This window comes from Bos mutus, chromosome 10 (genome assembly GCF_027580195.1).
Source record: "Bos mutus isolate GX-2022 chromosome 10, NWIPB_WYAK_1.1, whole genome shotgun sequence".
In the NCBI taxonomy this organism is placed as follows: domain Eukaryota; kingdom Metazoa; phylum Chordata; class Mammalia; order Artiodactyla; family Bovidae; genus Bos; species Bos mutus.
The window spans coordinates 14,465,444-14,484,493 of record NC_091626.1 but is presented as its reverse complement, the minus strand read 5'-3'; the positions used below and the strand labels follow the sequence as shown (position 1 = coordinate 14,484,493).

At 36.3% G+C, this 19,050-nt stretch overlaps 1 protein-coding gene across 2 annotated transcripts in view; it reads right to left on the bottom strand.

The window, feature by feature from the left end:
- Positions 1 to 19,050, bottom strand: part of PIAS1 (protein inhibitor of activated STAT 1) — a 127,596-nt gene that overhangs the window by 86,328 nt on the left and 22,218 nt on the right. For both annotated transcript variants that reach the window (XM_005893297.3, XM_070377340.1), the window contains exon 2: positions 3,890 to 4,334. In XM_005893297.3, coding sequence (XP_005893359.1) covers positions 3,890 to 4,334 — 445 coding nt within the window. The remainder of the gene's footprint in view (positions 1 to 3,889; positions 4,335 to 19,050) is intronic.

The following is a 19,050-nucleotide window of genomic DNA, read 5'->3' as shown; positions in this document are numbered from 1 at the left end:
TCCATCACATTCTGGACTCAAATGATCGCTAAGTACAGGTCAAAACTAAATTCTTAAGAGTTTGTAATGATTTTAAATGTATGTTATGTTGAGAAAGAAAGAGAATGCTGCAAGGCATTTAATTTTTCAGAAAATAGTTTTCTAGATTCAAAACAAACGACCTACTAGCAAAAGCCATCCTTTAGAAAACTGAATTCTACAATGAGGTAGTCACTTCAATTAATGAAGTACAGAGAAAGTCTTTTAACAATGTTAAAAATCTTACAAATTCTTTTTTTCAATCGTTTCTGTTACTTAGCAGGGCTTTAAAATATTTTCATTCTAAACTCTTGCAGATTACTCAGAATCTTTTTTCAATCTTTTCAGAGTCTCTGAGTATTTCCATCCCACAAATATTTACTGGATCAATAAACTCCCACAAATCACTTTCTGGTGAGCTTCCTATGTATAACCAAATTGTTTTATTTTATTTCTATGATAAGAGTGAGAAACTAGAAATCTATTTACATCCCACTAAGCAATTCTATACCACCTAGCATTTTGTGTGTATATCAAAAATAATGGATTTATTCATGAAGACAGGCTTCCCTGGTGGTTCAGATGGTAAAGAATATGCCTGCAATGCAGGGGAGCTGGGTTCAATCCCTGGGTCAGGAAGATCCCTTGGGAGAAGGGAATGGCAACCCATTCCAGTATTCTGGCCTGGACAATCCCATGGACAGACGATCCTAGTAGGCTACAGTCCATCGGGTCACAAAGAGTCGGACACGACTGAGCAACTAACACACACATTCATAAAGTCTGGTGTTCTATTAATAGGAAGTCACTACAAACAATGAGTTAGTGAATACTGAACCATTGCTCCTAGGAGAAACAAAGGGTTAAGTGCCTATAAGCCTCTGATCACAACATTTTCAACAACTGATCAATATCTAACCTTGTTTTCTGTGTGTTTCTATTTAAAGACACATTATTTGATATATATTGATAATTCATTAACACTAAGTTCACTGCCAACAGCACTGTAATTCATGCCTGAGCAAAAATACTATGTATATTTTCTCCATAATGCACATCACAGCCTTTTTGCATTTCAGAACATTATAGACAAAACTTCAGCACTATGTTTGGGGGCCATTTTAAACAATGTTATCACCAACAAAAAGCACCGAAATGCAAAAAATGTGGCATTAAGTAGAGTGCAAAGAGGACATTTGTTTATGAGAGCAGAAAACAAGAAGACAAGAACCACCTAATCAACCACAGGTTGAATGCTCGCATCAGCAAACTCCAGTTTTTTGCAGCTCCGTGCATGTCTCTAAATGGCTATGCAACTGTTGTAAGAAGTGATTTTGAATTTACAAGTAAATTTGAGACAGCACACATTCACTCACCAGAATGTACAAATAATGAGGCTCAACAACACAAAGAAAGTTCAATTAAATAAACCTTATGGGAAATATTTTAGCACTTCAGTCAATTTTGTAAATGCAAGGGTTTACTTATTGGATTTCAAGAATAGGTAAAACTTTATGACACGGTTCTTAAACTGTTACATGAAAACACTCCATTAAAGCATTCTATAACTTTTCAGATGAAGCATAAAGAGAGAAATATTATTTAAAATTCACTGACTACTCTTAAAAAAGTCATTAAGAAGAAAATACCATATAGAAAGATAGCAAAAGCTATCTGTAGCCTTAACATAATTTCTTATGAACTATCTCCTTCTATTATCTTTTTAGGGGAAAACCAGATGTTTACCCGTTATTTTTACACACTAAAAAGTTCATAAGGATAAAGTATCCTGAAGTAATAAGACAAGATATTAAGCTACAAAGGCATAAAAAATTAGTGTAGACAATTATAAGTGAGCATATAACATACTTAAGCAAAGTACCTCAGTTAAATATCAATAATTTAAATGTTCAATTTTATTTATTTAAAATATTATTCAATATAACCATAATGTATATCCAGTGTGCATTTCTACTCTTCATAACAAAATTTAATAGACATGTATGTAAACATCATCTATTCACTCTGGTACCTGAAATTCATATTAGTGAAACTGAAAACAAGATATGCTAATTATTAACCATGTTTTTGGCAGCGAAAAACTAGAAAATATGTCTTTTAATAGAGGACTTATTTAGAACACAGAATTAAGTCTTTAATAAGAAATGAGCTACTATATATACACATGCTCACACATGTACACATACACATTATATACGCATGTGTATGTATACACATGTGTATGTATATATGTGTGATGTGAAAGTCACTCAGTTGTGTTCGACTCTTTGTGATCCCATGGACTATACAGTCCATGGAATTCTCCAGGCCAGAATACTGGAGTGGGTAGCCTTTCCCTTCTCCAGGGGATCTTCCCAACCCAGGGATCGAACCCAGGTCTCCCACATTGCAGGCGGATTTTTTACCAGCTGAGCCACAAGGGAAGCCCATGTGTATATATGGCCTCCAACAAAAATGGGAAGATGAACAAGGAGAAATGTCTATACTATATTAGTAAGACAAAGGGAGGAAGAAACAAGTCACAGAATACTATGTACAATATGATTCCTTCTTAAACACGAGAAACATTAACGTGCTTATGTATGCATACACACTGAAGTGCTAATGAGGAAGGGAATTTGGCACTTTCACTTTTTATAATGAGCGTGTATAAGTTTTAGTTTACAGCAGGTTCTCAACAAGTGTTTCCTTATTAATGGCTATTTTACAAATGTGATAAAATTCATGTTGTTTGAAAATGACTCCTATAATCAATTTTTTCATGTATTCTGCTAAATAATTTAAAACAAACATTTCCTAGTTCAAGAATTTCTGTAAATGTTCTCAAAATTCAACACTCACCAATCCCCCAAACTGAAATGTTTACTGATTTGTAACAGGGATTGACAAATTTTTTCTGTAAAAGCCAGACAGTAAATATTTTAAGGTTTTGCAGACATGCATGGTCTCTGGTGCATATTCTTCTTCGTCTTTGTTTTTACTTTACAACCCTTTAGGGATATCAAAATAAAAAAAGTTCTTAGCTCAGATCCATCAAAACAGGCTGCAGGCAGGATTTGCCTTTCCAGCCACAGTTTGGCAATCACTGATTTTTAACAACAAACCAGCATCTGGAAGCCTGATATTTTAAATGTATTACACTGAACGTATCAGAGATCCCAACAGGGTCAGTTTTCTTCTACCTTAAATAAAGTAAGGGAGCATACAGCAATTAAAACTTGTAGTTGATTAATACATCGAATTCTATTAATATATTAGACACTGACCAAACAATGGGAAAACATAGTACATGAAATTCCAAGTGTGTATTAGTATTATATAACCATGATCATGTGTGTACCTGTAAGACACACATATTCACTTGAAAAAGTCAACTGAAATTGAAATACTACACATCAAAACTCACATCTCCTTCTATAATAATTTAAACCATTTACTCATTTAAATAATCAAAAATATCAAGTCATTTTAGATGTCATCAACCCTTAAAAATTAAAAACAATTCAGAGACTGACAGTAATTACTGGGTTTTGATTTTGTAACAGTTACTATAAAATATTAATCAACAATCTAAAATATTATACTTTTAAAAACATTTATATTTTTGGAAAGTTTTTACCATTCACGTTATCAGCACCCATCACTGAAGACCTGAATATACTTTTTTCCTGTCTAAAAGACAGCCTATATATATTTGATTTTGTCTAAAACTGAAAGATTCTTATTACCATCTGGATGCTACTACCAAATATAAAATTCATTATGAATGATAATCTGGGTTACATTCAAACTCAAAAGTGAAAATGTATCCTCCAATAGTAACCAAACAACCATTATAGAATAATCTTACCTAGACTGGTGGGTTTTATCAGTTCATCCAGTAAATCATAAAATGGTAATTTTTGAAGTTTTATATCCGGATGGACTGGGTGAAGAGCTGATGTAAGATGTGGGAGTTCCAGTTCATGTTTAGGTCCCAGAAGAGAAACAGGGAGTAACGGTGATGATGCAGGGTGACCATCATAAGTGAGTTGTGGAATGGTAGATGGAGACAAAGTTGCTGGCATAGGACTTGAATGTACGTTGGGGATGGACAAGTCCGCAGGCGTCATGATTTTCTGGGGGAACCTCCGCCTATAGAGTTCTTTAATTTTCATTTGTACAGCAGGACTGCAGCCAGCCTTTAGCAAATGCAGGGCTTTTGTGAGAAGTTCGTGTTTGCGTCCGTGCTTGTTTCTCCCAGCGTAGCCCAACAGTACTTGGAGTTCAGAAACTCTAAGGCTCATAACCATTTGCTTAGAGACAAAACAAAATGTGAAACATTAGTAATCCAATAACATAATTTACAACATTAAATGATACTTTATTATAACATTTTATCCTTATGTTTTGTTTACAAAAGCCAGTTCTGTTACAGTCAATTCTAGTTATTTCAAACTTAAAAATCTAACCATTTAGAGTAAGTAAACAAAGAAATTTAAAATTAATGTTCATAAACCCACTAACTTCTATATAGGGTTATGAAAACTGTAAAATAAAGCAGACGTGAGGTAGAACCACACCTCACCTCATTTTATTGTTATAGTGAAAACGTCAGGTCTTTACCAAGCACTTACTAAGTCTCCCAGAGAGTACTGAGTGCTATGTGGATGGCAAGATAATGAGCCCTCAAGAATATCTGTTTTCTCGGGGAAAATTATATACATACATGTGAAATACATAAATAGTCTACCTCAAGCACCAGATGAAAGCATGATACAAATATTGTAACATTACAGACAATATTGTATTCTATACTAATTTGGGGATTTATAGGGCTTAAACTATACCTTTTTTGACCCATTATATACCAGATACATATGGTATTTTCATACGGTTTGTCCTTAAATCTTTACACCACCACAAGGTGTTACCCTTCCTGCTTTACATGTGAAGAAACTAGTTAAGAAAGGTTGAGTAACTTACCTAAGGCCACTTAGCTACTGTAATAAATATCAACCAGGATTCAAACCCAGATACATGTAATTTTACATGTAAAATTACAGATACATGTAATTTTAAATACCATGATCTTTCATTAAACCATTAGGATGAAACTGGAAATATACTATTGACTCTATTGGCAAAGCTAGGCTAAAGCGTCCAGAAATTGGGACTTCACGGTCAGTCCAGGGATTAGGATTCTGCTTTTACTGCTGAGGGCCTGGGTTCAATCCCTCATGTGGAAACTAAGATCCCACACGTGCAGCTAAAAAGTCCTGGAATTTAATCCACATGTCAAAATCCATAGCCTGTAGTAAAGAAATCTAACTTTGTTTAACTCTCTGTTCCCAAATTTCTTTCTCCTTTTCCCCCAACTTTTAATACTAAGAGACCACCAACAGGAAATATCAATGTATACCAATTCTCTCATTTTAAAGTTGAGGAAAATGAAACCCAAAAGGAAATATGACCCAAGATCGTAACAGCTATTAACAGCAGAATCCTGACTTTACCACCACTGACAGAAGGTGTCAGGATGAAAGACACATGTAAGCTCATCATCTGCTCTCTATTTTCCCACCTGTTTTGTACACTCATGCACGTGTGCTCAGTCGCATCTGACTCTGCAACCCCATGGGCTGTAGCCCACCAGGCTCCTCTGTCCATGGGATTGTCCAGGTAAGAATACTGGAGTGGGTTGCCATTTCCTCCTCTAGGAGACCTTTCCAACCCAGGGATTGAACCCATGTCTGTGTCTCCTGCATTCTCAGGCGGATTCCTTACCACTGAGCCATCAGGAAGGCCTCATCCCAAATACCAGTAACACGAAAGCTGAACTGGCTTTCCTCATTTATGACCACTCCCTGAAATGACATCCATTTCAAGCCAATCATCTAGAAGTTACCTACATATTACACAACATTTAAGAAAAACAGAAAAACAAGTGTATAAAGAGCTTTATATGCAATACAGGTGGTTAATCAAAAAAACTCTGAGCCCTTCCCCCACCTTCTCCGGCCTGGTCTCCTCCAAGCTCAGCTTTTGTCATCCTTGCCTTTTAGGCCTGGCAGAACTAAATGATTCCCTTTTCACTACTCTCACTGGTCATTTTTCATATCTTTATTTTGGCACTTATTTTGCTGTACTACAATTTTATTTTTATACAAACAATTCCATGATCAGACTGAGGGCCTCTGTGGTACAAGGTCATGTTACCTTCAGCGTCTAACACTAAGGCCCAACAATAATGCCTTGACAATGAATGATGAACAAAATTAGAAAGTCATACTAAAAGAAAGGGTGGGGATGGATTCTACAGGGATAAGTTATACATACAATTAAAATATAACTCCAAACGAACTCTCAAGTTCTTATGTTCATACAAAGATATAATGTAGACCTTAAAAACAAATTTTACCCCAAATCCTATAAATATATCTTTCTTTAGATTGCTATCAGAGGTTAAATAATTACTATAATGTCAATTTCTCCCTACTATTCAACCTATCCTAAGAGTATAAAATAATTTTAAAGATTTATTACTTATTTTAAAAGGAACAGAGATTTCAACAGAAAAGCACTGTATTAGAAGTAAGCTTCTGCTCTTAAGAGAATAACATGAATTATGCTTCAAAGATTATAGGTTAAAAATAAATTTGACATTGGTCAAATATATTTCATTTTGCAGAGAAAACACAATAGAGTTTTCAAAACAGTGTCCTTCTATTTCAATTCCATTCCATTCTCCCAAGTCAAACACAAACAAAAATCAACATTCATGGGTTACCATAAAATTCTTTTGTCCTAACTCTATGGATGTAAGGATTTAAATGCAGCATTTGTCCTAACTCTTTATGGATGTAACGATTTAAATGCAGCACAGATGGATTACTGCTCTATTTCTATGGAAGAGTACATGGACAACTCACATAAAATTAAATCTTCTGATTGATCATCAAAAGAAAAAAGTTAATGACATAGGTATAATTTTTGGTTTTGTTATCACAGGATGCATAATTAATCATAATTACTGTCCTCATTTTACACATGGAAAAACTTAGCCCTAGAAAGGTTAAGAAATTTGTTGAATGTTACACAACTACTTCTACGCCAAACGTACTTTCATACTACGTTATTGTCTTTTAGAGAAAACAAACCACATGCCTTTTAGTTAGGGAAAAAGATCAATTTATTTAATATTCAATCTCAACTTCAAGCTTCAATATTTTAGCCTTAAAATAATTGGTGGTTAAGATAAAAGAAAACTTCTGGATTCAAATTAACCACTGCTCCTTATAATCAGATATAGTGAAAGATGAGGCTCTATCTATTGCTATTACTGGAGCAGCTTCTGCATAATCTTAAGGTCTGTAATAAGCATGCAGTATTTAAAAAATCAAGTGAAAGAGGGTAGGAAACACAAATATCTGAAGTTATCTATTACTCAAACCAAAAACTTCAGAGAAGCATGGAACAGTCAATTCACAGTGCAAAGTGCTGACAAGAGAGGTAAACTTAACACATCTGAAATGTTGAAATGCAGGGTATTTTAATCTTCCATGTGTTTAAAATCTCCATTTGTTAACACTATAACAAAATGAACATTTATAACTAAAGATAACATCAACCACTGCTACTACTAGAAATCACTGCCTTCTCGGATAGCACTGTGCTGACTCTACATGCCCAAATGATAGTTCTCAGAATCCTGAAGAATTTAGAATGTCTGAGAAATGTATATATTCTGTATAGAAAGCATTCTGTAAAGGAGATCTTTCTAAAATGAATCTTTTTAATCAGATAGAAATGCATACAGTTTTAAAAGTCAAAATTTTAGAAGGAAAACATGTCCCTTGCCCTGCCCCCATTTTTCACATCCTTAAGGCAACCATTTTCAAGTCTTTTTAGCTGTTTCTTCTGGCATTTCCCCTCCATTTCTACTATATAGTAGGTCTTTTAGAGTTATTTAAAATAATATTTTAAATTTAAAAATTATTTCCTATTAAAAGATAACGATTTAGATCTGTTATATCTCCTCTACCTCCATCTTTCTTTTTAAAAATATTTATTTGGCTCTTCTCGGTCTTAGTTGCGGCATGCAAGATCTTTTTTGCTTTTTTTTTAACTTGCAGCATGCAAGATCTTTAGTTGCAGAATACAAACTCTTAGTTGTGGCATGTGGGATCTAGCTCCCTGACCAGGGATGAATTCCGGCCCCCTGCACTGGGAGCGCGGAGTCTTAACCTCTGGACCACCAGGGAAGTCCCTACCTCCACCTCTCCATCATCATTTTTGGTTGAATCAATTGCTGGTGTTTACATTATTACTATGGCTGTAAATAATATTCACAGATGAGCCAAAAGTACATGATTACTGTTTATTTTTTGTATGACCTTCAGTTCAGTTCAGTCGCTCAGTCGTGTCCGACTCTTTGTGACCCCAGGAATCGCAGCACGCCAGGCCTCCCTGTCCATCACCAACTCCCGGAGTTCACTCAGACTCACGTCCATCGAGTCAGTGATGCCATCCAGCCATCTCATCCTCTATCCCCTTCTCCTCCTGCCCCCAATCCCTCCCAGCATCAGAGTTTTTTCCAATGAGTCAACTCTTTTCATGAGGTGGCCAAGTACTGGAGTTTCAGCTTTAGCATCATTCCTTCTAAAGAAATCCCAGGGCTGATATCCTTCAGAATGGACTGGCTGGATCTCCTTGCAGTCCAAGGGACTCTCAAGAGTCTTCTCCAACACCACAGTTCAAAAGCATCAATTCTTCGGCGCTCAGCCTTCTTCACAGTCCAACTCTCACATCCATACATGACCACAGGAAAAACCATAGCCTTGACTAGACGGACCTTTGTTGACAAAGTAATGTCTGTTTTTGAATATGCTATGACCTTACTTCTAGTTAATAACTGTACCATTTTTGTATTTGCTTAGTTTTCTATGAAGTAATAGTTAATTCATCTGCAAACTGCTAAAGTGCAACTTTCCTCTCAACATATTCAACTGTATCAGGTAAATCTCTGTTTTAATTTCCTTCTTCAAAATGTACTTCCTAAAACCCTCCATTAGGTTCCAACTGGAACTGCTTGCTCTCTTGGTGTGGCAAAAAACTGTGCTGATGGAATTCCCCTCTAACTTATCCTGGGAATTCCCTTGTCACTCGTGCTGGACCTCGTTTCCTTGTTCTCACTTCTTCCTTTCTGGATTTTCTCTTTTTAGTTGGGGTAGTTCCTCCAGTAGCTTCCTGCAAAGAGGGCATGGGAAGTACACTTTTTAAAAATTCCTTGTATTGTCTAAAAATATCTTCATTTACTCATACTTAAGAAGTGAGCTCGGCTCAGTACCGAATTCCAGACAAGAACGTGTGTTCTGTCAGAATTTTGTAAGGCTTTCCTCATCATCTTCTGTTAAGAAGCCTGAAATCTTTCTGATGGGCAATCTTTCACAGTCATCTATATATCCCTCACAGAAGTTTCTCATGGTTTTGTTTTTAATTGTATGAACTGACCATGGCTAAATTTTTACATTTAGTGATGTATGTGTGTCCTTCAATCCTGGGAAGATTTCTTACAGTAACCTTCCTTTGACTTCGTTCTCTTTCATGTCATTATTTAGATTATGGCCTTCCTAAACTGTCTAATTCTCTTTTGCTCTTTTTCTTTTTCCTCTTGCATTTACATCTCTTGTCTTTAGCTGTATTTTCTGGGAGATTTCCTAAACTTTATCTTCTAACTCTTCTTTTAAAATTTTAATTTCTATGAGTTCTTTTCTGTTTGCTGCACATTTCTTTTCCTTCTACATCTTGTTCTTATTTTACATGAATTTATTATCTTCCTTTCTCTTGAGGATATAAATAAATTGGGTGTTTGACATTGTGGTTTTCTTCAGCTGCCTGCATTGTCTCTATAATTTGAGTTCTTTCTGTTTTCTCTGGTCTCTGCCTCTCAGGCTTGATGTTCTCCTTGAGCAGGAGGAAATCTCTAGCTGTACATTTATATATATCTAATAATAAGTGCGTGCTCAGTCACTTTAGTCGTGTCCCACTCTGTGTGACCCTATGGACTGTAGCCCACCAGGCTCCTCTGTAAATGGGATTCTCCAAGAAAAGAATATTGGAGTGAGTTGCCATGCCCTCCTCCAGGGGATCTTCCCAACCCAGGGATCAAACTCGCAGTGTCTCCTGCAGTGTCTCCAGCGTCTTCTGCATCGCGGGCAGATTCTTTACCGCTGAGCCACCCAGGAAGCCTCGTATCTAAGATGACAAAGATGATGAGATGAACTGTGTGAGTGACCAGACCAGGGTACTTCACTCCAGGATGATCAGGCAGGAAACTTGGCTATCATGAGGATTCCTTTTATCTGATCAATTTTGGCAGAAAGGAATCCCTCAACCTCCTGGTTTGGCGATATAAGGTTGGCTTCCAGTGTTCTCCGAACACAGTAAGGGAATGGGGAGGGAGGAAGAAGAGGTCCTTACCATCCAGTAAGAACACATTTCAACTTAATCTCTTCTCAAATATTTAAGATTTTACACACACAGACACACATATACATAGACTGTGTGCCTGTATAAGAACACTAGTTCAACCACAGAGGAAGGACCATACACTGAGAAAGATAAATAATCAAGCAATAGTAACAAGTATTGTAGACTGAGTGTTTTTGAGATTAAATATAAAGTGCCAATGTTACTTTCTCATTAGCTATGACCCTATGTTATTAAAGGTCATAACTAACTTCTGAATAAGAATTAGGTACTTCCTTTTGAACCCCCTAATTACCCTTGTTCACACATTCCCACTGCAGTATTTTAAAGGATGTCATGAAGCAGACCCTGTATTACGAATCTTTATCTGGTATCAATTTGTAACTAATCATAAAGCAAAATGAATTCTAAAGGTAGACAAAAGAGGCATTTAACAATGTCCTAGTATTTCATTTATACTTTTGCTATCAACAACAAAAAAATTATCGAAAATACGGTGCATACATTAAAGATGGTACAGTACACCAAAAATATTTTATTCATTCTTTTCTTTTTTTTTTTTTTGCCATGATCTTTGTTCTTTTAATGTTGGGTTTTAAGCCAGCTTTTTCATCTTCCTCTTTTTTTTTTTTAATTTTATTTTATTTTATTCATTATTTTCAAAGTTGGATTCTTCTTTCAGTGGAACTGACTTTGGGATCATTTCTAATCCTTTCCATTTGAAATAGTTAATAAACAGTTGTTAGATTAGCAATTTGTCAGCAATGTCCAGTTCAACTGGAAAACCTAGTTAGACAGTTTCTACTGAAGGAGCAAGTTAGGTTGGTTACATACTTCTCCATAATCTTGTTCCACCCAATTTCTCATCTTTTATTGATTTCTCAATATAAGATGACCGAAAAATGACCTGCAGCGCCTACTCCTCTAGCTATCTTTCCTCTTCTGCTATCTTCCATCACATGGCTTGCATTTAGCTCCAATATAATGACAAAACATGAAGATTGCATTCTCCTTCAAGCAAAGTACAAATCTTACATTCTGTTGAAAGGGCATACCATAGCTTTGATTTTTGATAATTTAAACATCATTCCCATTTATGTACTACCACAAAACCGATAGATATGTCCTTTAAAAGCTCCTTCTGGATGATAACTTGAATACTAAAAATAACAAACTCAAACCAAAACAGTTTAAAATTTGGATAAAGTATTACTTTCATAATAAAAAAGTTTAGCTTAATTTAAAAATCAAGAGTTTAAAATTCTAATACATTGCTAAACTTCTTATGCACAGGTAGGAAAAACAAAACTTTAGGTAAAAAGTTGCTCTGTACATAGCTGTGTAACAAACACTTTCTGGATTCATGAATGAGCCCTAAATGAGTTGTAGAAAGAGGGAATACTGGAACAAACAATGAACACAAAGAGATAAGCTATTCTTCAGAGACAGGGGCATATAATCGTATTAATTCAGTTCTCAAAAGTAACAACACGTCCTATGTGCTAAGTACAAATATAACATAATATGGTACTAGTATATGTAGAATTTGGATTCTAGTACTGACTTGGCCACTAATTTACTGAATCACAATTTTCCAGGGTCTATATTCTCATTTTAAAAAATGAGAGATTGACTAGAGCTTCTCAAAGGTTACTCAAATCCTCAAAATTCTATAATACTATAACTCTATTAAGGCTTCCCTCATAGCTCGGTTGGTAAAGAAGCCGCCTGCAATACAGGAGACCCCAGTTTGATTCCTGGGTAGGGAAGATCCTCTGGAGAAGGGACAGGCTACCCACTCCAGTGTTCTTGGGCTTCCCTTGTGGCTTAGCTGGTAAAGAATCTACCTGCAATGCGGGAGACCTGGCTTCAATCCTTGGACTGGGAAGATCCCCTGGAGAAGGGAAAGGCTACCCACTCCAGTATTCTGGCCTAGAGAATTCCATTGCACTCTATCTGAAAGTTAAGCGGAAAAAGTAGAAGAGATAAATGTTAACAAAACAGGACTTCCCTGGCAGTCCAGTGGTTAAAATCCAAGCTTCCAATTGCAAGGGGCACGGGTTTGATCCCTGGTCAGGAAACTATGGTCCCACATGCTGCACAGTGCAGCCAGAAATTTTAAAAACTAAATTAATTTTAAAAATATTAACGAAACAATAAGTGAGGGAAAAAACGCATTCTGTAACTAAGCAAAATCTTTCAATCATTGCCTTCAATTTGGGTCCCAGAAAAGTGATTAGTAAAAAACCTTTGAGGGAAAGTATCAAGAGAAAGAATTATGTGAGGGTCACAGGTACAACCTATTCGATCAAACGCAGAGCTACAAATAGTGGAGTTCAGACTTGAAAGTCAGGTGACAAAGCCCACACGATGCTGTGGAGTGCTGACAATTACAGACACGAGTAAGTAATCTGAAATGATTTTTTGTGTGTGGCCGTAACGCATGGCACAGGACGCCCCCCCAACCAGGGACTGAACCTGCAACCCCTACAGTGGAAGCCCAGAGTCTTAACCACTCACTGGACCAACAGCAAAGTCCATGAAACGATGTTTTTAAAAACTGTAGAATCACAGGATCATAACATAAAATAGAACTTTATTTTTATTGACATATAGTTGACTTACTATGCTGTTAGTTTAAAATAGAACTTTAGAAATCCTCTTGTTCAACTCATCTAATATATGAAGTTCTACTTGTAACCTCCTTAATTGATGGTCTCCCAGCCTCTGCTGAAACACTTAAGATTGTGAACTATGAGTTTACAATCTTAAAGCAGCACACATTATTGAAAAGTTCTGTGAATTGATGCTCAATGGTTTTAAATTTTCATTCTGTTAGTAGAGACCCTTCCCAGCCTGGTCCCTTACTTCATGAGCATTCTGCTATCCATCATACTCAGAGTGAGTAATATAATCCAGATAAAAGTCTGACTATTCTTAGTATTATCTATCTTATTATGAACACAGCTATTTCTACCAGTGCAACCTAATAAGGCATTTTAGGCTGACTGGATTATTTTCTTTAGGCAAACGGAAGGATGTTTTATGTTACGCTTTTTTTTCAGCAGGGGCAGGGAGTCACATCCACATCATATTATCACTCATATTAAGATTGAGGTTAACTAAAACCTTTATTCAATAGTTTTCACATGAAATGCTACTAGGTTAAACCCCCTCATTTTCTAATTTTTTTTTATTTAAAAATAGAACTTTATATATAGTATTGTTAAACTTCCTTTTTTTCATGTTTATCATTCCAGCCTTTCAAAATGCTGTTTATGAATCGCACCCTGCAGTCTCAACTGTAGCGCTTATCATACAGGGTTCCTTGATTTTCTAGTCTACGTCCTCCCTAGACTTTGACATTTTCAAGGACACTTTGCTCCACATGACCTATGCTAAGTATGGTGGATGATCCAATAAATGCACTGGAAATGATAGTGATGATGAATTAATTCCTCTTGATTCTGTCATCTAATATATTCTTCCCAGTTTTGTGTCACCGACAAAATCTGAGAGTTTTGCTTCTTAAATAGTCATACAGATCACGCTTAAAACTTGAGATGTAACAGGGTCAAGGCTATAGAGGCCAATGGCACATGATAAGAAATTCCCCTTCAGATAACAAAGTTAAAGATTACAAATATGACTGTTCAACTACTTAGGAGACAGATGATTATGTTCCCCAGGATTCTCCAATTTTAAGGTAATTATTCAATAAACATTGTCCAGGGTGCACAAGAAAAACAATTCAGGTTATTATATACCAGTCTTGACTTATAGCTCTCAGAGAAAAACAAGCTTAGAAAAAAGATATCCATCTTTTGGGGAGGGGGATGTCACATATCTTGTGGGATCTTAATTAGTCCCCCAAGCAGGGACTGGACTCAGGCCCTTGCAATGAAAGCCCCGAGTCCTATCCACTGGATCACCAGAGAATTCTCATAAATGTTGTTTTTAATTTTATTTTTAAAATTTCTATCCCATTATGGTTTATTATAGGATATCAGTTATAGTCCCCTACGCTACACAGTAGGATCTTCTTGTCTCTTTTATAAACAGTAGTTTGTATCTGCTAATCCACAACTCCTAATTTATCCCCCTCACTCCCTTTCCCCATTGGTAACCATAAGTTACATCTGTGAGGTGATTCTGTTTTGTAAATTTATTTGTGTCATATTTTAGATTCCACATATAAGTAATATCAAATAGCATTTGTCTTTCCCCAGCTGACTTAGTGCACATAGTGTGATAATATCTAGGTCCATCCATGTTGTTACAAATGGGCATTATTTCATTTTTATGGTTGGACAGTATTTCATTGTGTATATATACCACATCTTTATCCATTCATTTCTTGACGGACATTTAGGCTGCTTCCACGTCTTGACTATTGTAAACAGTGCTGCGATGAACACTGGGGTACACGTGTCTCTTTCAATTCTGGTTTCCTCGGTGTGTATGCCCAGCAGTGGGATTGCTGGGTCATATGGCAGTTCTATTTCCAGTTTTTAAAGGAATCTCCACACTGTTCTCCATAGTGGCTGTACTAGTTTGCATTCCCACCAACAGTGTAAGAGGGTTCCCTTTTCTCACTGAGGTGCATTATACAAATGTCCTTAAAAATCCTGGGAATGACTGCTCACAAACTACTAAGAAATACTGGGGAAAAAAATAGGTTACACGGAAAACCCAAGTCCTACAGTGACAGCTTGTCTAAGTATTCTTTTAAATCCTATCAGAAACCTATTAATGATAATACCCCTTTATTTTCTACATAAATAGAATACTTTCACCTGATATTCTACAAGTTACAGCTAAGAGAAACAACAGAAACATCCTTTACTGCAAGGTAATACTGCTAATAAAGCAAAATTGCTAAAGTATTACAAACCTTACACAGATCATTATCTTCAGAACAGATCAGTATGATAAATATTTACATGCAAAGCTTCTATAATAGTGAAAGCAAGTTTAAGAAAATGCTCACATTTTCTTTGGAGAAATTCCATTAAGGTGAGACCATGAAAACATACTACACACTCTTCCTGAAATTTAGGGAGGGAGGAAGATCAGCTACTCACAAGCCTCTGATGTAAAAAAAAAAAAAAAAACTAACAGCATCCATATTTACATATCCAGAACATTAAACAAATTTAAAAAGTGGGGGGAGGGGGGCAAACCAATGCCAATTTTACTGTCAGGGAAGAATTTTTTTAAGCACAAAATTAGGAAAAAAGTTTAATTCATATGTCCAAAGGTCAAAAAAACTAGCCAACAAAAGAAAGAAATGTACTATAATTATGCTAAAAGAATAATTTACCGTTTGTTGTTATTAGAAAATAAAATATATACATATATTATGAGCTTATCATAATCAAACAAAAAAAAAAACTCAATACCATTAAACACATAACTAATCAAATTCCAGAACATTTCTTCATGTAGTCAAAGCCATAATATTCTTTACAGTGCAAGTTCAATTCTTTCCTTCCTAAATCTACAAGGGTGTAATCTTTCATTCAAAGATCAAAAACAGAGATTCTTTGACAGAGAAGAAACAATACCTATAGCTGCATCCTACGTCTAAAATGATTAAAAAAAGAAAAAGAAATTAGCTAGGCATATTGCCTAGCTTGGAAGAAACAACACTGAAAAGGCCTTTTAAAAATCTGTTTGATAAATTAGTATTCAACCCTCAAAGTTCCCCTAAAACGGCAATGTTTTTCAGGGAAATGTAACCAAGTTTTATATACAATATATATATATAAATCATATATATATAAATACATATATAATAATTGTTACTATTACAACGTGTTGATTCCAGCCCTTCCTTTCCCTACTTCCCCCACAAGTCTGTTCTCTATGTCTGTGAGTTTGTTTGTTTTCTATTAGGTTGGTGCAAAAATAATTATGGTTTCAAACCCTGAATTTTAAATCATTATAATTAACCTCAAACATATCTTTATTAATGAAAAATAGGAACCATTACAATCAATACATTTTTGCCAATAAGAAATAAATTTGTTTCCTGTAGCATAAAAATCTGTGCTTCGGGATTCAAGGAACACTTGGAAAGTATTTTCAGCATCCTGCTGGTTGTGAAAGCATTTGCCCCGCAAAAAAGTTGTCAAGATGCTTGAAGAAGTGTTAGGCAGTTGGTGAGAGGTTGGGTGAACATGGCAGATGAGGCAAAACTTCAACTTGTGAATCACCGGCTGTGCAAAGCGCAGTCAGGCGCTGTCACAGAGAAGAACCGGGCCCTCCCTGTTGACCGGTGCTGGCGGCAGGCCGTGCAGTTTTCAGTGCATCTCATGTCTGCTGAGCATTCTTCTCATATGTCATGGTTGCACTGGGATTCAGAAAGCTGTAGTGGATCAGACCAGCAGCGAAACACCAAACAGTGACCATGATCTTTTTGGGGGGCAAATTTGGCTTTGGGAAGTCCTTTGGAGCTTCCTCTGAGTCCAACCACTAAGTTGGTTGGTGCTGGTTGTTGTATAAAATTCACTTTTTGTCATATGTCACGATCCAATCAAGAAATGGTTCACTGTTGTTGCACAGTATAAGAGAAGATGACACTCCAAAATGACAATTTTTGATTTGTGGTCAGCTAATGAGGCACTCACGTACCGAGCCTTTACGCCTTTCCATTTTGCTTCAAATGCCAAGTGACCACACAATAGTCAATGCTGAGTTCTTGGGCAACTTCTCCCATTAGTTGTAAGAGGATTAGCTTTGAGGATTCTCTCAGTTGGTCACTGTCACCTTCTGATGGCCAGTCATGGTGCTCCTCATTTCAAGCCTCTAGTCTCCTTTGTAAAACTTCTTGAGCCACCACTGCACTGTAAGTTCATTCGCAGTTTCTGGGCCAAATGCATTCTTGATCTTGCAGGTTTTCTCTGCTGCTTTATGACCCATTTTGAACTCAAACAAGAAAATCGCTAGAGTTTGCTTTTTGTCTAACATCATTTCCATAGTCTAAAATACAAATAAAATAAACAGCAAGTAATAATTCATTAACAAAATACATAAAGCAAGAAATGCACATTAAAATGATGTATAACCACAATTAAGAACGTATTCCAGTATCAAATGGCAAAGTTCAACAATGCAAAACTGGAATTACTTTTGCACCAACCTAATAGGTTCATTTGTGTCACATTTTAGATTCCACATATAAGTGAGAATCATACAGTATTTGTCTTTCTCTGATTGACTTAGTAGAATAATCTCTAGATCCATTCATTTGGCTACAAATGGCATTACTTCATTCTTTTTTATGGCTGAGTAGTACTCCATTGTTTGCATGAACCACATCTTCTTTATCCATTCATCTGTCGATGGACATTTAGGGTGCTTCCATGTCTTGGCTATTGTGAAGAGTGCAGCTATGAACATAGGGGTGCATGTATCTTTCTGAATTAGTTTTGTCCAGATACATGCACAGGTGTGGAATTGTTGGATCATATGGTAATTCTACTTTCAGTTTTCTGAGGAACCTCCATACTGCACCAACTTACATTCCCACCAACAGTGTAGAAGGGTTCCCTTTTCTCCACATCCTCTCCAGCATTTGTTATTTGTAGACCTTTTAATGATGGCTATTCTGACCAGTGTGAGGTGGTATACCTCATGGTAGTTTTGATTTGCATCTCTCTAATAACTGGCAGGGCTGCCCTTGTGGCTCAGTGGTAAAGAATCTACCTGCCAAGCAGGAGACACAGGTTGGATCCTTGGGTCAGGAAGATACCCTGGAGAAGAAAATGGCAACTCACTTCAGTATTCTTGCCTAAGAAATCCCATGAACAGAGTAGCCTGGCAAGCTACAGTCCACTGGGGTCACAAAAGAGTTGGAGACAACTTAACAACTAAACAACAATTAGCAATGACAAGCATCTTTTCCTGTGCCTCTTGGCCATCTGTACGTCTTCTTTGGAGAAATGTCTGTTTAGGTCTTATGCCCATTTTTCGACTGGGTTGTTAAGAGTTGTCTGTATATTTTGGAAATTAAGCCCTTGCTGGTCATATCACTTGCAAATATTTTCTCCCATTCCAACAGGCTGTCTTTTTGTTTTGTTTGTGGCTTCCTTTGCTGTGCAAGGCTTTATGTTTGATTAGGTCCCATTTGTATATTTTTGTTTTCATTTCTATTGCCTTGAGACTGACCAAAGAAAATATTGGTATGATTTATGTCAAAGAATGCTCTGCCTATCATCTCTTCTAGGAGTTTTATAGTGTTTTATCTTACACTCAAGTATTTAAGCCATTTTGAGTTTATTTTTCTGTGTGGTGTGAGGATGTGTTCTAACTTCACTAATTTAAATGCAGCTGTCCAACTTTCCCAGTACCACTTGCTGAAAAGACTGCCTTTCCCCCCCCATCTTACAGTCTTGCCTCCTTTGTTGAAGATTAATTGAACGTAAGTGTGTGAGTTTACTTCTGGGCTCTCTATCTTGTTCCACTGGTCCATATGTCTGTTTTTGTACCAGTAGCACACTATTTTGATTACTGTAGCACTGTCTGAAGTCTGGAAGG